This window comes from Leptonychotes weddellii, chromosome 3 (assembly GCF_054177405.1).
Source record: "Leptonychotes weddellii isolate Sample4059 chromosome 3, ASM5417740v2, whole genome shotgun sequence".
NCBI classification, from domain to species: domain Eukaryota; kingdom Metazoa; phylum Chordata; class Mammalia; order Carnivora; family Phocidae; genus Leptonychotes; species Leptonychotes weddellii.
This window is the reverse complement of record NC_138371.1, coordinates 85,707,417-85,732,574: the sequence shown is the minus strand read 5'-3', so window position 1 is coordinate 85,732,574 and position 25,158 is coordinate 85,707,417. Positions and strand designations below refer to the sequence as shown.

General features: G+C 34.9%; 1 protein-coding gene across 11 annotated transcripts in view; it reads left to right on the top strand.

Moving 5' to 3' along the window:
* Positions 1-25,158, top strand: part of R3HDM1 (R3H domain containing 1) — a 128,226-nt gene that overhangs the window by 23,779 nt on the left and 79,289 nt on the right. For 5 of the 11 annotated variants that reach the window (XM_031032913.2, XM_031032909.2, XM_031032906.2 and 2 more), the window contains 11 exons: positions 3,577-3,636; positions 3,720-3,860; positions 7,519-7,627; positions 7,718-7,813; positions 9,957-9,994; positions 10,077-10,127; positions 10,237-10,463; positions 12,562-12,816; positions 15,703-15,854; positions 19,197-19,298; positions 21,567-21,857. In XM_031032913.2, the coding sequence (XP_030888773.1) occupies positions 3,577-3,636; positions 3,720-3,860; positions 7,519-7,627; positions 7,718-7,813; positions 9,957-9,994; positions 10,077-10,127; positions 10,237-10,463; positions 12,562-12,816; positions 15,703-15,854; positions 19,197-19,298; positions 21,567-21,857 (1,522 nt within the window). Of the gene's footprint in view, positions 1-3,576; positions 3,637-3,719; positions 3,861-5,584; positions 5,718-7,518; positions 7,628-7,717; positions 7,814-9,956; positions 9,995-10,076; positions 10,128-10,236; positions 10,464-12,561; positions 12,817-15,702; positions 15,855-19,196; positions 19,299-21,566; positions 21,858-25,158 lie in introns of all 11 variants that reach the window. The other 6 variants (XM_081814543.1, XM_081814540.1, XM_031032914.2 and 3 more) reach the window with 6 other exon arrangements.

Here is a 25,158-nt window from a genome sequence, read left to right as displayed (position 1 = left end):
ACACACACACACACACACACACACACACACACACAAAATGGAATATTATGCAGCCATCAAAAAAATGAAATCTTGCCATTTGCAACGACATGGTTGGAACTAGAGGGTATTATGCTAAGCGAAATAAGTCAATCAGAGAGAGAAGTATCATATGATCTCACTAATATGAGGAATTTGAGAAACAAGACAGAGGATGATAGGGGAAGGGAGGGAAAAATGAAACAAGACGAAACCAGAGAGGGAGACAAACCATAAGAGACTCTTAATCTCAGGAAACAAACTGAGGGTTGCTGGAGTGGAGGGGGGTGGGAGAGATGGGGTGGTTGGGTGATGGACATTGGGGAGGGTATGTACTATGGTGGGCGCTATGAATTATGTAAGACTGATGAATCACAGACCTGTACCCCTGAAACAAATAATACGTTACATGTTAATAAAAAAAAATCCTCTGCAATCCATAGATCTACATGTGAAAGAAAAAAAGAAGCCTGAATTTTTATTAGTAGCTAGTAAAATTGTTAGAATTTTTTCTTTCATGGAGACAACAGAAATTTCTTTTCAGTAGCAATATATTCACTGAAGAACACTTCACAGATCTTTTGCCCACTGTTCAAAAACAGAAAACCATTTTTTTTTTCTATCTTGTATGATACAAGTATTCCTAACCTGGCTTCCCTCCCCCCCTCCACCACTCCCATTTGCATGGTAAATGTTTTTCCATCCCTTCACTTTCAATCTGCATGTGTCTCTAGGTCTGAAATTTGTAGATAGTATATAGATGGATCATCTTTTTTTAATCCATTCATTCATCCTATATCTTTTGATTGAAGCATTTAGTCCATTTAAAGTAATTATTGGTAAGTGTGTACTTATAGCCATTTTGTTACTTGTTTTCTGGTTGTTTTATAGTTCTCTGTTCTTTTCTTCTCTTGGCTCTCTTCCCTTGTGGTCTGATGAGTTTCTTCAGTGTTATACTTGGCTTCCTTTCTTTTTTTATGTGTGCATCTATTTTAGGTTTTTGATTTGTGGTTACTGTTATGTTCGTATATAACATACGTATAGCAGTCTATATGAAGTTGATGGTCGCTTAAGTTTTAACTACATTAAAAGCACAAAATTTTTACTTTCCTCCCCCATGTTTTATATATATATGATACCACATTTTACATCCTTTTATTTTGTGTACCCCTTGCCTGATTTTTATAGATACAATTTATTTTACCACTTGTGTATTTTAACCTCCATATTGGCTTTATTAGTGATTAATCTACTACCTTTATTATAGGTTTGCACTTACCTGTGAAACAGAAGACCAACTTGAAAGTACTATTTCATGAATGCTTAATGAATTGCCTGCCTCAGATTCCTTTTTTTTTTTTAACAATAAGTATATAAAATACATCAGGAAAGTTAGAATTATTTCATCTCAATATACATTGTACTCAAAAGGTTAAATGAAAAGAGGGTCTTATAGTTATATAAATTGGTCCTTTTGTCGGGGGGAGCCATCTGAAGTAAACCTTCCCAACCGCCCCAAAAAACTTCGGGGAAAAAATATTAAAAGACTTTATGAGTGAAGTAATTTGATTAATAGATTCCGTGCGGATACATTTGTTGAGCTCCTCTATATAGTCCAAATAAGTATACAATGACAATTGTGATAAATGCTTTTAAAGAAAAGTGTGAAAGAAACAGATTCTAAGAAAGAATATAGAAAGTTGTTCTAGGCAAAGGAAACAGCATGTTCAAGTAACCAGAGACAGGAAGAAGCTTGGCAAGTACAGAGATAAGCCAAAATGGTAAGAGTTTTGTGATTAAGGGGCAGAAGATGAGGCTGAAGAGGTAGATAAATGTAGGCCCCATTACAGATACTTATTTTTAACCTAAGAGCAGTGGGAAGCCTATGATAAATATTTAACCAAGGCAATAACATGTGGTCACATGTGTGTTTTTAGAAGATGGTTATGGATGTTCCAGGTAGAATAGATAAGGAGGGAACAAGGGAAGACACAGAGAAACAATAGACAACGGTTCTAGTAGTCAAGCCAGAGATCCTGCTTGCTTGGATCCAGGGTAGCAGCAGTGAGAAAAAGAAGAAAAATAGAAGGCAGATAAAATTTGCAGTAGTAATTAACTGCATAGGAGGATTAGAAAAAGGATTATAGCAGGCCACAGATGCTTCTAGTACAGTATGCTGGGTGAAAGAAAGTGCCACTTACTGAGATGAGGAATACTAAAGGTAAACCAGGCTTGGGGCAGAATTGAATGTTGCTAGAATTTGTGTTAAAGTGTAATCCGGTTTTCAGCTTTGGGTTTAAAGTCACCAGGTAGACATGTTTTTCTCTTGAGTTTTCAACTAATGTATAAATATATATATATATATATATATATATATATATATATATATATATATATCTCAAATATTACTCGGTTTTTATGAGACTTCTTTGCAACTAGAGGGAGGGTCAAACTCAGGGCTGATGTATAGTATAGACTTTCAGGCAACTTAAGCAGGAGCACCACATCCTCTGTCCTATTAGAGTTAGAGGATTCTACTCTGTATTGTTTATTTGAGAGGGAAACATTAAACTTCGGCCTAGTTTTCTTGATCTCTAAAAATTCAGGGACGGAACTGAATGATCTGTAAAGCTACTTCTAGTTTGAAGATTCTCAGAGTGTTTGTTTGTTTCACATGCACATGAAATTCCCAGTGAGCACAAAAACACTCATTTGAGCCATGTCCTTGGTATGTGAGCAAGGTGGTCCTTTCGGGAGTAGCGATACCGTTAATATTCATTACAGCATATGTGCGTTAAATAGGACCCTAGTGGTCTAAAGGAGCACATGCAGGTTCTCCCTAGAGTCCTTATTTATTTTTCATGTTGGAAGCCTTGAGTTCATTTTTATTTTTATGGCAAAAATTTCCAAAGTCTTAAAAATGTATGATGCAAGTTTACAGAATGATTTGAAAAGGCTTCTCCTTCTTAGTTAGAATTAGTAATGTAATTCATACTTCTGTGCTATAATTCCATCTGTATACTAGCATTAGATTCCCACAGGAGTATTCCTGTTATTACTGGCATTGCATGTTCTTTAGAGTACTGTTTCTATAGAGTTCAGGATAACAAAGTCATGAGCCTAACTAAAGATGTCTGTTCCTGCTATTTTCCAGCTTTATTAAGGAAGTAAAGATTAATATGCTTTTATTATCCGTGTATCTACAGAACAGACTCCAACATAGTGATACTTAGCAGATCAAAATATATCTGTTTTAAGAATGGCCACATGTTGGTAATTGTTGAAGTTGGGTAAAGGCTACATTAAAATTCATTACACGGTTCTCCGTACATTTGTGTATGTGTGAAATTTTCCATAATAAAAAATTAAACTAAAAAAAGTAATCTCTTATTTTTTTCTAAACATTACTTTTTTAGAAATCATGTATATATTCTGGCATCAAGTTTGTGATATTCCTCAAAAATGCAGTTTTTAGGGAAGAATTTAGCCATAATAATTCAGTATTTATGATTATTTCAGTGTTAAGTTTTATATATGAGTCTTCATATTTTGTTTCAGGGACAGAATGATGCTGTTGAAATTGGAACAAGAAATTTTAGATTTCATTGGTAATAATGAGTAAGTCCTGACATTTAACAAGAAAACAAATTGTCATCATAGTTCTCCTTGACTTACTAAATTAGTTTTTCTTCTACTTCTAGGTCTCCACGTAAAAAATTTCCCCCAATGACATCTTACCATAGGATGCTATTACACAGAGTAGCTGCTTACTTTGGATTAGACCACAATGTTGATCAGAGTGGGAAGTCTGTCATAGTAAACAAAACTAGTAATACAAGAATGTAAGTATCAACAAATGTAGGCATTTGTTAAGTATGTATGTGACCATACTTTATCTTTCTACAGCACCTTTCATCCGAGGTTTTCCACGTTTTAGCAGCCTAATTAAGCGTTATGACAACCTTATGTAATAGGGCCAAAAAATACATAAAATGTATTTTAGCACACTAGATACAAAATGAACCAGTCTAGACTAAAATAAGGCAAATCGATAAGGACTGGTTTAAAAGCGCAAAAACAAAAAAACTTGAGAAGTCCTATCAGTTATGTTTGAAAACCATTCACTTGGATTTTTTAGTTAATGTAATTTAGATAGCTGTGGCCAACTTTAAGCAAATTTGGGGTTTTTTGCTTGTTTTTTTAATTCAAGTTAATACAGTGTAAAAAAAATCTTTTTAAGGCAGATTTTGACACCCTCACATTCAATTAATCTGCCATCATGTTACCATCCTTTCAACCTCTAGTTTTGCTTCTTTATCCCACAAATCTCAAGAAGGTGGGACTGTTGATTAATACAGTATTATCCATAATGTTGTATCCCCCTTCTGAGCTATGTATAATTGACTGAGGTAAAGTTTTTAAGGAGTTAAGAGGAGCCATTTGCTTTAAAAAGTGATAGCCTTATAGTGTTGCTGAATTATATCATCAGTGTTGGTATTTGGAAGCAAAAGGCCCAATGCAGAGGTACCTAAAATTTTAACATGTACTTCTTCTGCCTATTTGTAAAACTAATCCTAAAGCACCTAGTTGATTTCAGCTAATATTTATACTTTGGTGGTAATCTGCTTATCGGGAGCATTTTCTATATCAATTTCATATGTGGCAGCAGTGGGTCTGTGGTAATGAGCAGCAGTCAGCTTCAGACGACATAGATAATGCTAAAATTAATTATTTTTCTGCTTTTCTTGAAGCTATGTTTCTCTTAGGGTCTTATCTATGAACTATTCAATTTGCATGGTTGTATTTAATTCACTTACATCCCTTCTGTTATAATGGCCTTTACTCTTACAGCTGCCATATTGTTTACTGGAACAAAGTTGGTTTTCTTCCATTTCATATGGTGTTTTGTCACTAAATATATAACAGTGGTGGAACCTAGTATTTTTAAATTTTTGTTCCTACAATTAAAATTAGTGAAGATAGATGTCTTTGAAAAGGATCTTGTCTTTCTTTAGAGATTATATTTTACCTACTGCAAATGTGAATCTGATTTAATTTTCCTCTACTTGTCCCTTACTCTTAAAAATATCCTCATCAATTAGTTTTTGCCCAATTCGTTATATCATAGCTCAAGTAACCATAAGATTTGAGTTGAATTGAAGGTGAATAGAACTCTAATTCATTTAGCCAGTACCTTTCAACATTACTCAGAGCTGCTGGATACCCAACCACATGTACATTAGCAGGCATTTTGTCTAACATTTCGACTGATGACTCTAAGGTTTTCGATACAGTGTAACCTCAGTTATTTGAATGCTATGAATGGTGTCAGAAAGCTTTAGGATTCTCTTTATCAAAGTCATCAAAAGTTGAGCTAAACACAGATGTTCATGATGTACTTAAAGAAGAATGGATCAGTAGTGTAATTATAACTAGACATTCAGATCATTGAAGTTACACTGTATTCTTATTTTATATCTTCTGAAATATGAAGAAGGTTGTAAATCAGAAAACCTTAGAGATCTGCTCCACATTGAATAAATGCAAACTTACCTTTTCCTCATAGGCAAATTACCCGCTCCAGCCTTGAACCAGTGGTGTTGTGGATGTCAACAACCCGGTGTCCACTGGGGTGTCTCAATGGAGCGGGAAGTTGGCGATTGCAGGGCAGTAATATCAGGCATCTATAAAAGAAAGAGGTAAGACAGTCTTAAGGTTAGCTGAAATGCCTGCCAATGCTATTTGGTGTGGGAATCCAGCTGCTTTAGAAAAGTTACCAGGCCTAGGTCAAACATTATAGTTGACGTTGGAATAAGAATCTCTCACCCAAGTATAGACTCCTTCAAGGAGAAAATATGACTTTGAACAGCTACAAAAATAGTTGATAAAAGTAAGCAGGGTAATCATGTGACAGAAATAACATACTGCCATCTTCAGAACTAAATAGATAATCTTTCAAATTCCTACTAAAGAAAGCAGTGTTTTCCTCCTCATTTTGGTCATGAAATTGTTTTTACTTTTTTTATTGTTCTTCCTAGTTATGTACATAGCTCTGTGTGGAGATCTGCTCTTGTTTCACTTATCTGAGTATATTTTAAAGTAGAGATTTCTTCAGCTTACTTAGATAATTCTTATTTTTAAATCTCCTTTTGCATAATTTGACAGGATGTAGAAACAGTACTTTAAAAATTCACTAGGTTAAAACAAATATTCGGAAGAGTTACTTGAATATTATGTATAATATATATATGGTCATGTTTGCTGAAGATATCATTACTTAGGTTTATTTGGTTTAGATATTTACTTGGAATATTCACAATGCATTATGTCCCTATAAAATACATATTTAAACTATATGTAAAAATCTACTCGGGTTCGGTTAGACTTCTTTGTGCCTCTAAATATATTTTTATGTATCATGTATTTCAAAAGAATAATTCCAATTTTATAATAAGATGTTATTAAGTCACAAGAGTATTAAATAAATTAATTTGTTGGAGCTGACAATATATTTTAGAAAGTGAAGTTTTACATAATTTTAGTTTTCCACAGAACATAACCTTATGTCTGTCTTCTGGATCTCATTAGAACTTGAAACATTTCTATAGAGGAAAGACCATTCAGCCATTGTTACGATTTCATAATTATTCCTTAAGGTCCAAAACTTTAATGAAGTTTTAACCTCCAAAAAAAGAACTATTTTTTAACCTGTTCTGAGTAATATAAAACAAAGATGTACCCTGCTATAATTAAGAATTCTTGGTAACTTGGTAGCATTTTAAATGAGCCTCCTAGGTTTTAGGTAATTCAAACACAAAATATTTTATTACTTTAAATTATGTCACACCAAACCAGGTACTGTAAGAATGTAACATAAGATGAAGTATTATATACTTTTTTCTTTCTCCTGGAATTTTTTCTTAGATTTAGAGGAGGAAATGCAAAAAGGATAAATAGACTTTGAGTCTGACGTACCAGCACTCCAACTCAGCCATGCGCTTGCCCTTGACCCTGGACAGTTGCTTAAGTCATTTGACCCTTAGTTTTTTTTAGTATTATTTATAATAATAACAAACTTCTGTTGAGTATTTCCTGTTTTAAGTGCTGTTCATCTATTAATTCATTTCCTTTTCAGAGCAAGCCTATGAAGTGAGTATACTATAATTCAGTTTATAAATGAGGAAACTAGGGAACAGAAAGGTTAAGTAACTTGTGCACATCCTGAAGCAACTAAAGTGGTAAAGCTGAATATTTGAACCCAAGCAGTCTGATTCCAGAGCCCACAGTGTATTTTTCATAATGGCCTTTCAATCGTAATATAAGTTGGTTAATATTTTCTCATAAGATTATTATGAAGAGTGAATGAGATAACACAAGTATTAATTATTAGTGGCACTAGCGAGTGGGAATTTTTTATTGCTTTGATTACATAAAATATTATATTTAACTTTACTGTAAATAATGTGTACTATCTCTTCTGTTCCCGTGGGGTTTTTTTAGACCTGATCAGAAATTCAATGAACATATTAAGGATGATAAAGGTGAAGATTTTCAGAAACGATATATCCTCAAGAGAGATAACTCCAGCTTTGACAAAGATGATAATCAGGTAATCTGTGACAGTTGCAGCTTTTTTCTAGGTCCAGGACTTATACCAGTAGATCATTTTCCCAAGAATTAATTGTCCTTGTTTCTTTAGATGAGAATACGTTTGAAAGACGACAGAAGAAGCAAATCTATAGAAGAAAGGGAAGAAGAGTACCAGAGAGCTAGAGACCGAATATTTTCCCAAGATGTATGTACTGACTTAGATTTAGATCTCACTGTTAGGATATATACTAATTGCATTACAGGAATTCATTCCTTCTATCATATATTGATCATTTATTTGTAACCATATTTGTTATGTATAAAGTCACTTATTAGAAATATTGAGATCTCTCTTGTTCATATTAATGATTTAATAGCTTATAAAATGCTACATTGCAGCAGTTAGATAAATATTTCAAATGTTGCATGCAGATAGACTACAGGAGCAGTATATCAGACTGAGTATGTAGTTTGTGTAATTTTTTTTTCTTCCAGACCTCTCACAGACTTGAGATTTTAAGAGCATTGGTCATAGTCTACAAAATCATGTACTCTAAATTCTTCTCGGTAGTAGACTTTTCTCGATAAGTAACTTGTTTCTTCTTTTAAAATAAAACTAATTAGGGGCAGCTGGGTAGCTTTGTCAATTAAGAGTCAGTCTCTTGATCTAGGCTCAGGTCTTGATCTCAGGGTTGTGAGTTCAAGCTCTGCATTGGCTCTACACTGGGTGTGGCACCTACTTTTAAAAAAACAAATAAATAAAACTAATTAATTTTTAGATTCTATTTGTTTTCTACTTTTAAGTGATTATATGAAAAATCTTTCAAGTGGCTAATTATTTTATACATGTATTTGAGAAGAGATTCAGTTTGGTTTTACCTGTGTCTATTAAGTACCCATTCTGTACAGTACTAGGTATTATTCAAGGACATATGAATGCATGTAATTTGTGTTAACACTGCCAGAGATAAAAATTTCCTCAATATTAAAAAAAAGAGTAACATTAAAATCTAAACTATCAGTTAATATTCATACAAACCTTATTGAGCACCAATAGTACGTGGTGTGCATACTCAACAAATCTCAACGACAGAGTTGAGATTTTAGCCCAGGTCTGCTGCACTCAGAGCCTAAACTAGATGTATTTCTCTCTCTAGTTTATAAAGTCTCTACGCCAATAAATAGCCAGGTAATGACAATATGGTGTATGATTTGTGCAGAGACATGACAGTAAAATAAAGGACACAGCTGAGAAGCACCACAAACCAGAACTGAGGCGTGAGGGGGAGAGTTAGCTTCCAAGAGGAGACCTAAAGGAACCCTCTAAGTAGAGGGTCAGTATTTGCAGAGGCCCAGAGATAAAGGAGAACTTGACAGATAAGGAATTAAAAGATTCAGAGAAGCTGGACTATAGCCTAGGTGACAGAGGAAGTGAGGAAAGTTTAGATTAGAGAAATAAGCAGGAAGCAGATGACTTGACCATGAAAGCTGGTTAAGGTGGTTGGGCTTTTAGTTAGAGCAGGAGTCAGCAAACTTTTTCTGTAAAGGGCCAGATAATTAGTATTTTAGGCTTTTAGAGCCATGCAGTCTTTATTGCAACAACTCACATCTGCCTTTTTAATGTGAGAGCAGACCTAGAAAATACATAAATGAATGGGCATGGCTATGTGCCAGTAAAACTTTTATTTGCAAAAACAGGTGGCTGACCAGTTTGCTGACCCCTGTGCTAGAACATGAGGGAGCTATTAAGGAGGAAAGAGGTGTGATCAGATTGACATTTTAGAGAGACTGCTGTGGCTTCTGTTGTTTAAACTGGATGAAAGGGGCAAAAACTGGTAGCGGAAAACTAGTTAGAAGACTATCGTAATAATAGAAGGAAAAATGGTGGTTGCCTGAGCTAGGTTAATAGCATTAGAAGAGTTTGGCTATGATCTGCATTGAGGTAGAGCTGCTTGTTCATTGCTACAGCCACAGCCAAAGCACAGGTGATGAAACTATTTGTTGAGTGAATGAGGTAGAATCTACAGATTGGTGTATACCTTCAATATATAATCATGAAAATGAGTTCACTTGTTTGGAAGAGAATATTTGAATTTCAAATTAATCTGTACCACAAAAATGAATGGCTTCAAGATGTGTATCTGTTAAAAGAATGCATGTGTCTCTAAGCCAGAAATAATTTCATTATTATTTATTTTGCATCCTAATCACCATTTTGGATTTTGTGGGCAGGGTGGGTGATACTTTTTAAATATTATTATATATGATTTTGATTGTCATCATTGGTTTACAGATGCATGATGTATTTGACAAAAGCTCAACTTTTTATATCTATTCTTTCTTTCTAGTCCCTGTGTTCCCAAGAGAATTATATTATTGACAAAAGGTGAGGGAATTTATAACGTTCATTTGTTAACTATCTGACTGATGCTAATAAAAATTTAAATGTCTTATTAAAATGCCAACAGAATCCAAGACGAGGATGCTAGTAGTACCCAGCAGAGGCGTCAGATATTTAGGTATTGGAAGCATGTTTTCATGCTATATTGAAAAATCAAAGCATTTTCTTCTCTATTCTTTCCCCTTTTGTTCCTGTTAGCTTCTTAAAGTTGTATTTCTAAATTACAGAGTTAATAAAGATGCTTCAGGGAGGTCAACAAATAGCCATCAAAGCAGCACTGAGAATGAACTGAAGTATTCTGAACCACGACCCTGGAGCAGCACGGATTCTGACAGTTCTCTCCGAAACTTCAAGCCTGCTGTAACTAAAGCCAGCAGCTTCAGTGGAATCTCAGTCCTGACAAGAGGTGATAGTTCTGGAAGCAGCAAAAGCATAGGCAGGCTTTCAAAAACAGGTATAAGTATTTGTCTACAGCTGTGCAATCAACTGTTGTCTTACCCATTAATCATGTGGCTTTTGCAGTTATCCTAACATATAAAATTCTTACCAGCAGTGCATTGAGCACCTCCACAGTACTTAAGAGGTAATATATGTATCAACATTAAGATTCATTCTCTGTTGGAGAGAGATTTACAAACATCAATTAAAGTAAAAATTCTCTGTTGTGACATAAACTTAATCAAATTAGTTCAGTAAAATGTCGTCTCATTTGAGTCCCCAGAGGTGGTTGGAAATTTTTCATTGCTTATTTATAATTGGAAGGCCTCATTTCTCACCCAGGATTATTTAACATTGATTGCATTTTCAGCTAATACTATCAACTATTGATTGCATTTTTCATGATAAAGTCCTTCATTTGCTATTCAAAACATCAATAAAATTGTCAAGAAGTTTCTCAGGAATTTTAAAACTAAGGAAAAATAATGTGATGTAATTATTGTGAGTGAGTAAAAATTTTAGTAACATCCTCATTTTCCTAGTTTCTTTGCTTTTACAGTGCCTGACATTTAGGCTCATACATTTTCTCTTCACCTTCACCAACTGGGTTCAGTACTAGAGAAGCTCACGTCTCTCTTAGAATCCTTATAGATCTTTATTTTTATCCCCAAATAAGCATTGAAAGTTAGCAGAAATGGCTATCTTTAGCTTATTTGGGTTAGCCTAGACATATGGTATTATACAGGTAACAATCAAAGGGAGAGATTTGAAGGTAGCCGAGTATTTTTTTTTTAAACCTTATCTATTAGTCAGTGCTTTAAATTGTTAAGGCTTATGAATTGCACTTGTCACCTTTTCAGCTTATAATATGGATATTAAAAATGTCTTAGTGTGTATGATAGAATATTGCTAGAGATAGGTAAATTTTATTAATATAAAAAATATGCATGTGTACAAGATATGCATTTATTTGGAAAATGGCCACTCAGTCATCACAACAGAAAAAAATTATTTATGAGAATGTTACTTAGGCACATACTGCTGAATAAAAACATTTAAGATCATCTACTGTTTTTAATTTGTATTATCTTCAGAGATGAAAAGAAACATCGCCTCTTTTAATAGGGAAAAATTATTTTTGATAGAGTTTTTATCAGTAGTCATTTGGCACAATTTAAAATAGAAGTTATCCTTCAGAAGGCAAATCTGTATAGTGTATCATATTTGTTGATTTCATTCATTAAAGATTAATTCTCCATCCCAGAGTCAACTCTTATTCAAAACCTAATTAACTATATACATTTTCAAAATCTTTTCCTTTCTTTGATTGTCTTATTATCCACTTTCAGCTATTATCCTGAAAGTCAGTGACATTTTCAGTCTCTGGATAATAGAAAAGGAAATAAGATTGCAGGAATGAAAACAGCTAAAAATAATTTATCAAATTTACTAAGTTTAGTGAAAATAAATTCTAAACTGATGCTAATCTAAGTACTTAGATTATTTTTCATGCTGTCTTTGTCCCTTGATATAAAAAAATGCAAAGTTGACTTTACCTTATAGGAAGATGCTATGATTATGAGCTTAAAATGGAATTCTGCGGTGAAACTTCACAGTTGTTTCTCTTGATAGAGAATTTATCATTTTTGTTATCTCCTACACTATTCTTAATCTTTCTGTGTTCTTATAGATAAGGGGTTTCTGATATAAGAGGTTTTGGGCATTTGGCTGTGCTATGTTCTTTTTCCTGGGGGAGAATTATAATCTGTATATTCCTAAGTATTAATCTAAAAAGGTAAAATGTACATAACCTTGTGCTTTGGGGAATGTGGGTAATGTGCTTTTTGTGGCTGTCTGTGGCTGGTGGTATTATAAACTTGCTTAAGTTGCATGCTTTGGCTATGATATCTCTGATAACTTATGTGATCAGTTTGCTGTATTAAACTTGTTCATGATGGGGAGGGGAAGCAAAATTACACAGTAAATCAAAAATACCCAGTGCTTTTATGTGGTAACCGCATGTTATGCAATGTGAATTTTATTGTTACGTATTTAAAACCTGCGTTTTTATATGAGGTTTAAAAAATCCATATTTTTCATTACTCCTCCCCTAGGTTCTGAGTCTTCTGGTAGTGTAGGGTCATCTACGGGCTCTCTTTCTCACATCCAGCAGCCTCTTCCAGGTACAGCTCTCAGCCAGTCTTCTCATGGCGCACCTGTCGTCTATCCAACTGTCAGCACTCATAGCTCTCTTTCCTTTGATGGTGGCCTAAATGGGCAAGTCGCATCTCCTAGCACTAGCTTCTTTTTGCTTCCCTTGGAAGCGGCAGGCATACCACCTGGCAGTATTCTGATCAACCCACAAACAGGTTGGTATCCAGAAAAAGGTGTTTATTTCAGTTGAGATAGCAGGAGTTATTGAAAATTAAAGAATGTACTAAATGTATTATTTGTATATGTGTTGTCAGCTTTTTATTTTTCATGAGTAATTAGCATTTTCCCTAGAACTTTAATAAAACATTTCTGCTAGAAAATGTTCTAAGACATATTTATATCAGAAAGTATTTTTCTCTTTGTAACATCCAGATGTCATCTTTTAGGCCAAATAATGGCCTAACCATAATTGAAAAAAACAGTTCATTTCCTAGAAATAAGACAAACACCATTGAAAGAACTTTATTTGATTTAAAAAAATAAAAATTATCCTGGGGAAAATAGTATGCGTTTCATGAGGAGGGAGAAAGTAAGCAGCTCTTATTCATTATAGAATGAAGTAGAAAGAACCTGTAAGTAATTGTTCTCCTGAATATGGTAATTGTTTTCTCCTGAGGAAAAGGTAAGGGACTTATTCTTATTATTAGAAAAAGGAACTAGGTAGTCTTTATGAATTAATATTGAAGACACCTATTCTTTCAGTTAGGTAATAATTCTCATTTATTCAGCATTTACTATGTGTCATATAATGTGTTAGGTGCTTTAAATACATTATTTATAATCATTATAGCAACCCTATTAGGTAGGTGAAATCCTCATTTACAGATAAGGAAACTGAACCTCAGAGACTCAGAAACTGTAGTCATAATATGTTTCATTATGCATGCAGTATGAGCAAATATGGAAAACATGATCTTTTGAAAGATCACATGAAGTCTTGGTCTCTATTCACAGTATTATAGTCCAATAATTTTGTGAGATAATGAGAACAATCTTATACATCATTTGATAACCTTCCTTAGAAATTCTCACACTTAACTGATGTGGTCACATCAGTACGGTAGTAGCTGGGCAAGGTAGGTACAGGTGGGAGTATCAGGGTCTCTGTGTGCTCCTGAACCTTTCCTTTTGTTCGTTGTAGAGAAGACCATGGCTTGGAACTCGTTACCTTCAGATTTCTTTGCATCTCTTTTTTAAGATAAAGTGTTGAGACTATTGTTTCTATTATAAGCATTGAATAACTGACTATTCAGAAATTCAGTTTTTGCTTAATAACCATTATCTTCCTATCCTTCAGATCTATTATATTACTAAACTTCTTGTTTTCCTGAAGCAGGATATAAGATGACTTAATTTACTGTTTACTATTATTTTTCATTCAAAACATCTTAGTTAATGAGTTTTTGATAATATGAAAGGTTTAACTGAATAGGAAATGATAGAGTGAGCAACTGATCAACCTGAAATTGAATTGTAGTCTTAATGTGTCCAAAAGTGATCTCTTTGCTTTTTGAGAACAGCATGACAACACATCCAACTTTTTTCAGACAATCCTTAAGTTACTTTTAAAACATGCTTCCACCCAAATCTTCTCCACCATTTTTTTTCATAATTATTTAACCATCAATAAATACCCAGTATGACTTGAATTTGAAGGAATTTGTCCTCTTGGTATCATTGGAGCAGTATATTCTTCTCTCCCCACAATTATTTTATTTTATTCTATGTCGTAAGTTCCAAAAAAAAATGGCGTGGGGATTTATCATGGAAGAAAGGATATTATGAAAACAATTTTAAGAACTGTTATTCAGTCAGATTTCTCTTTCTTCTGTATTCCTTCCATTCTACATGGATATATCATAGTGTATTTCACATAGTCCTTTTTGTTTGTTTGTTTTGTTTTGTTTTTAAGATTTTATTTATTTATTTGACAGAGACAGCGAGAGAGGGAACACAAGCAGGGGGATTAAGAGAGGGAGAAGTAGGCTTCCCGCTGAGCAGGGAGCCCAATGCAGGACTCGATCCCAGGACCCTGGGATCATGACCTAAGCCAAAGGCAGATGCTTAATGACTGAGCCACCCAGGCACCCCGTTTTCTTTTTTTTTTTTTTAAATAATATACTATATAGGATAAGGAAAAATACTAATTTTTGTGAATTTATTTACATATGCGTTGAAAAAAAAGTCTGGAAGAAGGTATCTAAATTGTTAACTATAAGATTATTTTCTTTTGATCTCTATTTTTTGGTTATTTTCCCACAATAAAAATATTACTTTCTATAATAAAAAAAAAAGTTGTTTAGAATGTATGTATAGAAAAGAGAATAGAATTTATTTACTTGGGCATTTAAGATAACCCCCGTAATTAGTAAGCAATAACAACAAGCCACAGAATCAATACAAAAGTTTTCTCTCTTACCTATGAATCAAGCTCACTGGAATTAAAAAATTATTTTAGAAGAAGTTATAAAATAAGGACTCTGCCATCGAGTCCATGATTTGAAATTTGAAGCTATCAAGCATTTTTAATTTTCATCCAGTGTTAATTTCACTACTCAAGTATATGCAGTGTGGTCTATAAATTAGCTCTTTCTCACCACCTAATACAGGCTAATTAGTAATATTCCAGTTATCCCAAAGTCAAGAATTTTTTCTTAAAACTGAATTGTGTTACAACACTACAGGACCACAATCCTATACCTGAGTCCCTGGAGCAAGATATGTTTCAGGATTCAGAGGTTTTCGAAAAACACTACATATTATTAAATAACTTCAGTAGGTTTTGGAGCAGCATCCCCATAGTAAAATGCTGCAGCACAGTTTTCAAATATTTACACTAAGTGAGAAAAAGAGTGTTAAAATAACCTCTTGCAAGGTCAGACTTTGTTTCCCCTGCTGAGTAAATCTTTTGGTTTTCAAAACTTGGGTCTTTAGGATTGTGAATAAGGATTATAGACATGTGTTGTAAATTATTCATAGAATGAACTATGTTCGATCTCTATTGTTAAAGTATTTTTTTCCCTCCTCTTTTAATTTTTCAGGTCAGCCCTTCATAAACCCAGATGGAAGTCCAGTTGTGTATAATCCTCCTATGACCCAGCAACCAGTTAGAACCCAAGTGCCTGGACCTCCACAGCCACCTTTGCCACCTCCACCACCTCAACAACAAGCAGCTAATCACATTTTCTCACAGGTGCACATATCCATGATTACCTAATGCTAAGTTCATCTGCTTTTGCATATTTGGGACTAAACTCACTAATTATAATTGGGTAGCCCAAGTATTTCTTAGAACTTTAATATTCTGTACCAGTGACGTCCCATTCCCTGCTCGTAGGAAGAAGGGTTAATTTCACAGGATTTTCCGCTAATAAATATAGAATGTATATTGGAAAGAAGGAAATTTTGTGTGTTATGAGCCTATGTGGTGAGTATGTTCTCCCTATTCTACAACAGCAAGAAATGGAGAAAAGGAATAAAAAAAAAAAACATCCCCCTGAGCAAAGTAAGTTCCTCTAAGGTTCAACAGATCAAGAAGATAGAAGAAACTGAGTTGAGTTGCTCAAGTTCTGCAGGTTACCCTCCATCCCACCTACCCTATGAAAGAGAGAGGCAAAAACATTCTGAATTAGAATTCGCAGAAGCACTCTTAGCAGTGTCTTGAATTTGTATAAATGTTTAGAGTTTACACATACACTTTCACCTTTTTCCCCTATAGATGTGTTACTCATCCTTGGGGAACCTGATTTTACCAGTGTAAATTCTTTTATTTTATTCTATCTTTTAAAGGTTGTGTAACATCTCAAAGACAGTTTGTACAGTTACACCTTTTTTTCCCCATAAGACTATCTAACTATTCCACTGGTGAGAACTTGCAGAATACTTTCTGATGATATATGAAAGAAGTATGGTGAGAAACTTGAACTGGAGAAATTTCATTAGTTTTGCTCACAAGTTATATCGTTTGTATTGCAAGGGTGAAGAACATATGAGCAGTTTGATAAGATTATCAAATATTTTGAAAGTTTTGTAGGTAATTGTACCTCTGGCAATTAAAACTTCTAATAGGCAAGGCAGCTTATATAAAGTAGAAGGATTTCTAGGTTTCTGCTGTGCTTCTAAGACAGTACAAATACATGTAGAGGAAGTTGCCTAAACCTGTTTCCAAAGACTCCTGTATCTGCTTCGCAGCCCCATTTAATTACAAACTCTCACGTACACGTTAGACTACGTAAAACTCCCTCTCTGGCCTTCTGTGCCTTGCCTTCATTCGGTTTGGTCCTGAAGTGTTTTTCCTTCATCGTGCTGTCACGTAATTGTCTTTGTAGTGCTATGTATTTCACCAGGAGCTTTATAGGCCTGATTTTCATTTCATTCAATGGAAATAATGTTTGTCTGGCAGCTTCAAAAAAGTCTAAAGCGTTTATCTGTGGTTATATATTTCAGATTATTATCTCTTAGAAATAGTTTTGTCTGATTCACAGATGAGACAATCCTAAATGAAGGTGTAGACAGCTTACTTTAGAAATAGAGCTTAATGGACTGTAATTTGAAATCTTGGGATATGCGTCAAACTTCATGGCTTATTTTCCTGGTATTGCCTCAGGTGTTTCAGGTAATTCACCATCAGATACCAGGAGAGAGAATTGACGAACAAATGATACTCAGTAACCATTTTTTGCACTGAGATAATCCATCCATGAAGTTTCAAATAACCAAACAAAATAATACTGTGATTTCCAAAGCCTTCAGATGGGCTACATGTCTTAAAATCAATCACTTCAAGTGGTTGTTGTTTTGCAGCCAGTTGCAATTTAAGTAGGGAAAGGAAGTGCTAAGGCTTTTTCTTTTCTAAGTGGTGTCAGAATTTCACTTTGATCAACCAGTGTTCTCGCCCACATTTGTCTCATTGCAACTTGACACTCTGGGAGACATTAATTCATACCATTGGTGCTCATAGGACTCCCCTTTCTTTTATCCCCCAGCAGTCTAAAGCTTTTGTTTCATCTGACACTTACATAGTAGGTCAAGATGTCTGGAAGAAAGTTATGTTTTAATGGTTGTCTGACTTAATAACAGATCGAATAGCCTGTACTTTGGAAATTCTAGAGCTACTGTACCTCATTTAAAGGTATGTGGTATGTGCTGCCATCCATTAGGAAGCTTGCTAATTGCTGATCAAGAGGTTAGTGAGGGACCAGTAGCTCTATAGATCTTTCAGCTTTTACCTTTTGTAGTACTTTTACTTTAATTTTAGATTTTTTGTGGAATTCTGATCTAAGACTTTCACTTTTTAGTAACTCTGGCATTGATTTTGTGGTAGAAGTGCAACTCATCATTACACATCTTAGTTGTCAGAACAATTTCTCTGTATTTAGATTATTTCCTGGGCAGTCTTATTCAGTTCATTTATTTTGCATTTGTAAAGTATTCTAGAAAATACTGTCCAGAGGGAGATTCATGTATGTACATTTTAACCAAAAGTAAGAGTTTTCACTGGACAAAATTACCTGGGTTCCTCCGGTGTTTGCTTTACCTGACTGTCTACAGGTCACTTATCTTAGCCTGATTGCCACCTGTAATGTGGATGACCAGAGTCTTTAAGCCGTATGCCTATTACCCCTTAGGAATAAACTAGATAATATAAATGCAAGACTGGGAAACTAAATCAGATGCCAGTGTTAGCCTGCGGATGACCAGCTGGGTACTCCTTAAGGTTTAGAAATGATTAAATCTTTTTTCATTTTTTTTATAACACCTGTTTTTGATTGTCCCTGGGAAACATAAAACTTATTTTATTTTCCTGAAATGCAGGAGTATTTCATTACCAAAAAAAATTTCAAGTAATTTTTTAGCTCCTGGCACCTACTCTCTCGATAAAAATTTTTAGTTGCAAGAAAAATGTGTTTATCTTCCTTGTGTAAAAGAGATATGTTTGTGCGTGTGTGTGTGTGTGTGTGTGTGTGTGGTTCTTTAGGTTGTTATTCTTAATGGTACCCACAGTATATTTTTCTTTAAAAATTGCAAAAAATTCAGGCACTTTGGTCCCCAAAGAGTATTTAATCATGCCTTATCAAATAGAGAGGGTAATTGGCATACATATTGTATAAGTTTTTATTGTCTGATAATGAGTGAAGTTTTCTTTTATTATCTAGTGTCATAATGCTAAACAGAGCAACTCCTCCATCAAACGAGGAAGTAAGAATGAGTGGTTTTGCTTTTACTGACTTAACCTGGGGACTTTGGTTAGATAATAGGATTTGAAATGTCTAAATTACCTGTTTCTGTGAATCTAAGAGAGAAATATTTTTATGAAAAAATTATTGTATATTAAAGCATAGGTATTTTTAAAAAATTTTTACTATGCAGTTTCTTCATTTAGCATCATTTTTGTTGTTTCCTATATCATTGTATAAGATGACTTTATAAATGTAGTTATAAGCTATTGCCAAAAAACTGTAACTTTCCATTTTATGCAACTCTTGTAACATTTTATTCTGACATTAACATTGTTTGCCAACCTGTTATTCCTTAGCCTGTTCGTCCTCTGCAGTCCTCTTCACAGCCTGTTCAGTACTCTACAGCCCCTTACCCATCCCCGCTCCTGCCAGTCTCACCCACCCAGCAATATTCCGTGGTACTATATCTCTCTTCACCTCCTGCATTGTTTCTGTGGGCTGATGTGTGATGGATGCTCATGAATGTGATTAATGTGATACGAACTTCTGTGATTATTTAAAGTCTTGGACAAAAATATACTGAAAAAGTGTTTCTGACCTGTATTAGAAATAATTTAATCTCTACTGTATAATATTTGTTATATTTGCATATTACCATGATTATATAAGTCCAAATCTTTTCCTGCCTTTTCATAATGAAATGATTTTCAGGTTGAGTATTCTAGTCCTAAGATAGTTTAGCTACTTTTCTCACTGAGGTCAGTGCTATCTTTGCAATCCTGGAGTGGCAGCTTTCATCTGGGTTTAAGGCTTTCTGTTCTTTCCCCAATACCTAGGTCCATTAGACTACATACCAGTTATTAGGGTGAATTGGACCTTACAGCTACATATGACATTATGTATATTTCCAAAGAAGATCCCTAGATATTTAATCTGTGACTGTAAAGAAGTGATAACCACCTTCAATCCAAAGTATGCCCCAAATTATACTTCTCAGTAAGAGCTTAGAAGCACCAGTGCCATGTATTCTCTGTGTAACCTTCTCTAGTTACTAGTGACTTCTCTAATAACCATGTAAAGTACTTCCTGCTTAGTGCCTAACATGAAATCAGTATTCAGTAAGTTGTTACTTTCCTTCCCTTGAAATGAGTCTCAGCCTAATACACTTTTCCCAGTGATGCTGTTATTTTGCCAGACTATATGGCATCACATTTTGACATTACTTTTCAAGTTAAAATGTAAGCTATATCTTAAAGTCACTTGACACTTTTTAGAAGCGTTTTCTTTAATTGGGAGTGTTTTTGTTTTGAGCTGGCAGCAACCTTATTTAACAGCATCTGCTCTGAATGATTTTCAAAAATGACTTCCAGTCTGAAAAAAATAAAATTTTGCCGGCATTGAGAAGATTGAAAGCATCATTAAGAATAGCATAATAGCCTCAAAAATGTTTTGAAAAATGGTGGATAATTGGAATAAGAAAATGACTTTTTTTTTTTTTTGAGATGACTCTGATGGTGGTGTATAGTTAAAATATTTGGCCAGATTACTATGTAATTACAGCTAATAAGTATATTTTGGTACATTTTTCCCTTTTGAAAGTATTCATTGAATTAGGCTCATAGTGCTAGAGTATGTCAGAGCAGCATTGGAAGAGTAAAACCACGTATTTTCAGTCATTGAATCAGGTTCCCCTTTTCGATCCCTTGTCTTCTCCGTAGCCATAATGTACTTTGGAAAAACCAGCAGACTGTAGAAATTGCAGACATGTCAACTTTGAACTGACAACTCAATTGCCACAATTTTTTAAGTAACTTTTTCCAAAATTCTCCTCTTAACAAATTGTGATATATATTGTTGCCAATCTGTGTCTCTTTGGGAGCAAGGGGATGCCATTTTAACCCCATTTTTATCATTTCAGTGATATTGTCTAGACCAGTCAGAACTGGTCCTTATGCTGTTGAGTCACAGAAAACATTTGTCAGATGGCATGTAAATCATAACCCTCTCGTGGCTGGACACCATTGCCTGCTCACCAAGTAGCAAAAGCAGTAGGAAACTGTCATTTGGATTAAATTTGTGTTAACATCTGACTTTAAGAAGAGACTGAAAAACACTAGGGAAGAATAGAATTTATGGCCAAATTATTTTTGAGAGATTAGAAGACTGGGGTGGATAGATTTTATATATTTATTTCATTTCTACTAGTATATTCAATAGGTATGCTAAGATATACAGAGGTCATAGAAGCAGAATCTTGCCTTTTAGGAAGAGAGGTAAAGAGTGTAAATTAGTACCATGCCTTGCTAGTTACCTGGTCCTTGAGGTCTCTATAGAAAATGTTAACTGTATAATATAAATATGTCCAGTTTCACTTCCACATCCCAATGTGCCTTTAATCGTCATTTAAATAAGTGTCTTTTCATTTTCTATTGTGAAATGTTGTTACACCCTACTCTTCTGCATGCTATGCACTCTACTAGATACACTTTATAAGTAATTTGTAATGACAGCATTGTAATATTCCTACTTTCCTGCCTTAGAGTTCTAATTTTATTGAAGCTGTTCTATTAAGTCATATCTGTTGTAGATGTATGATATCCATAATGCATACTACTGCAAATCATCTTAAAATATATGAAGTGGGGGTTTTTCGATAAGCTTGGTTGATAAGATTTTGGTAAGTATGTATGGAAGGCTTACTGATTTCTGACTTTTCCGTTTTTTAGCAGGACAACCTTGGGTCTCAGTTTAGCCACATGAGTCTTGCCCGCCAGCCATCTGCAGATGGTTCTGACCCTCATGCCACCATGTTCCAGTCCACTGTTGTTCTTCAGTCCCCACAGCAGTCTGGTTATATCATGACGGCAGCCCCTCCACCACCGCCACCGCCGCCACCTCCCCCCCCTCCCCTGCCACCCGGGCAGCCAGTCCCTACTGCTGGCTATTCTGCCTCTGGCCATCCTGTCAGCCAGCCTGTGCTGCAGCAGCAGGGATATATTCAGCAGCCCTCACCACAGGTACGGCGCTTTTTCATCTTTTCTCTCCCGTGGAAACCTCTTCATTTAAGATCAGTTTAACCCTAACTAGAGAGCTTACTTTTAATTTCATGTGGAGAGAATTTGTGACAATGTCTAAACAAAGCTGGTCATCATCTTCCCTTCTCTGGAGATTCTCAAATATATGCTAGACAACCACATGACTGGTAGACACTTCAGTTGGCTGGATGGTTAAAAATATGCGACCTTTGGGTTTCCTCTTGACTGATTTGTTTTAATTGGCTTAAGAGAAACACAATAAGGGAAATACACTGTAAAAATAAAATGATGCATTTCAGGAAGAAGTAGGTTAATTTAGGGAGAATTAATAACATTGTAATACTAATAAAGCTTTATTGTTATTTCTCTACATTTACTTAGATATTCCTTAATTTTCCTCAACAATATTTTGTAGTTTTCATTATATAAATATTGCATATATTTTATTAAATATATCTCTAAGTATGTAATGTTTTTAAATGCTTCGTGGGGTGCCTGGGTACTCAGTCGGTTAAGCGTCTGCCTTTAGCTCAGGTCATGATCTCAGGGTCCTGGGATTGAGCCCTGCATCAGGATCCCTGCTCAGCAAGGAATCTGCTTCTCCCTCTCTCACTCTGACCCTTCTCCCCTCCCCCCCACTTGCACATGCTCTCGCTTTCTCTCAAATAAATAAAATCCTTAAAAAAAAAAAGCTTAGTATTCTAAAGAAGATTATTTTAAAATTTCATTTTCTATTCATTTGCTCATATGTAGAAATAAGGTTGATTTTTGTGTATTGATCTTGTATCCTGTAGACTTTCTAAATTTAATTATTCTAATACTTTTTTCATAGACTGCTTAGGATTTTCCAATACATATGCCTTTTATTCCTTTTTCTTGCCTTATTGAATTACCTATGAGCGCTGATGTTGAATATACACACAACACAACAGGGAGAAGTAAAATCCCTAGAATTCATTTATTAACTTAAAGCCAAATTTTGAAAGTACATATTCTTCTTTGTTTCCAGTCTTAGGAAAAGCATTTGGTCTTTCATCATTAACTATGATATTATCTGTGAGTTTTTTGCCCTCTATCATGCCCTCTATCAGGTTGAGAAAATTCTCTTAGTTTGGTGAGAGTCTTTACCATGAATTGAGTATTAAATCTTATGAAATCTCCTTTTCTGCATCTATTGAGATGATCATGTGATTTTTCCCTTTTATTCTATTTATACAGTGAATTACTGTGACTTTTGAATGTTAAGTTAATCCTTTCATTTTGAGAGCACACTCCCACTTAGTCATGATAGAATATCTTTTTATATATTGCTGGATTCATCTTGCTTATATTTTCTTATGGATTTTTGCATGCATGTTCATAATGGTTATTGGTCTGTAGTTTGTGTGTAATGTCTTTTTCAGGTTGTAGTATCAAGATGGCAGTGATACTGGCTTCAAATGAATGGGATATTGTTGCCTCCTTCATTTCCTAAAACAGTTGGTGTAGGATTCTTCTTAACATCCTTCTTAAATATTTGCTAGAATTCACTAATGCATCTGGACTTGGAGTTTTTTGTGGTGAAGATTTTAAAATTACAGAGTCAATTTTTTAGTGGATATAGAGCTAATCCAATTTCCTATTCCTTCTTGGATTGAATTTTGTAGTTTTTATCAATTTAATTGTCAAATTTATTGGCAAAAGGTCAGTCATGATATCCCCTTATTATAATTTTAGTATCTTAAGGATCTCTAATGGTGTGGCGCCTGGGTGGCTCAGTCGTTAAGCGTCTGCCTTCGGCTCAGGTCATGATCCCAGGGTCCTGGGATCGAGCCCCACATCAGGCTCCCTGCTCTGCAGGAAGCCTGCTTCTCCCTCTCCCACTCCCCTTGCTTGTGTTCCCTCTCTCGCTGTGTCTCTCTCTGTCAAATAAATAAACAAAACCTTTAAAAAAAAAAAAAAGATCTATAGTGGTATCAGCTCTGTAATTCTTAATGTTGGTAGTTTCACTCCTCTCTTCTTTTTGCTTTATTTACTCAAGAGATTTATCAATTCCATTGATGTTTTTTAAAAACCAACTTAGGATTTCATTAATTTTATTATTCATTTTCTATTTGATCGATTTCTACTTTTACCATTGTTTTCTTCTTTTCTGCTTATTTTGGGTTTCATTTGCTCCTTTGTGTCTGGCTTCTTAAGGTGGAAGCATAGATCATTGATTTTTAGATTGTTCTTCCTTTCTAACGTAAATTTTTTAATGCTATAAATTTCCCTCTAATTACCATTTTAGCTGCAACCCACAAAACTGGATGTGTTGCTTTTGTTATCATTTTGTTCAGAATGTTTTGTCTCTTTTTTGTATGTGTATGACTTTTTTGACAGATGATTTATTTAGAAGTGTGTAATTTCCACATACTTGGGGCTTTCTAAATACCTTATTATTACTGATTTCTATTTTAATTTTATGTGGTCAGAGAATCTAAGATTTCATTGTTTTGGAATCTCTTGTTATTTTATGTACCAGTATGTAGTCTTTTGGGGGAAGATCATGTGCACTTGAAAAGAATTTGTATTCTAGGGGCGCCTGGGTGGCTCAGTCGTTAAGCGTCTGCCTTCGGCTCAGGTCATGATCCCAGGGTCCTGGGATCGAGCCCCACATCGGGCTCCCTGCTCGGCGGGAAGCCTGCTTCTCCCTCTCCCACTCCCCCTGCTTGTGTTCCCTCTCTCGCTGTCTCTCTCTGTCATATAAATAAATAAATAACACCTTTAAAAAAAAAAAAAAAAGAATTTGTATTCTAGGGATGCCTGGGTGGCTCAGTCGGTTAAGCGTCTGCCATCGGCTCAGGTCATGATCCCAGGGTCCTGGGATTGAACCCCGCATCGGGCTCCCTGTTCAGCGAGAGCCTGCTTCTCCCTTTCCCTCTGCCTGCCGCTCTGCCTGCTGCTCTGCCTGCTTGTGCTCTCTCTGTCTCTCTGTCAAATAAATAAATTAAATCTTAAAAAAAAAGAAAAGAATTTGTATTCTATCATTTTAGTGTTTTGTGATTTCTTTTGGTTTTGAGATAAAGTTCACATAACATAAAATTAACCATTTCAAAGTGAGCAATTCAGTGGCATTTAGTACATACACAGTGTTTTCCAACAGTTACCTCTCTCTAGTTCCAAAACATTTTATTTTTATCACCCCAAAAGAAAACTCTACTCATTAAGCATTTACTACCTATTCGCCCCAGCCCCCAGCCCCTGGCAACCACCAGTCTGCATTCTGTCTCCAAGGATTTGCCTGTTTTGGATACTTCATATT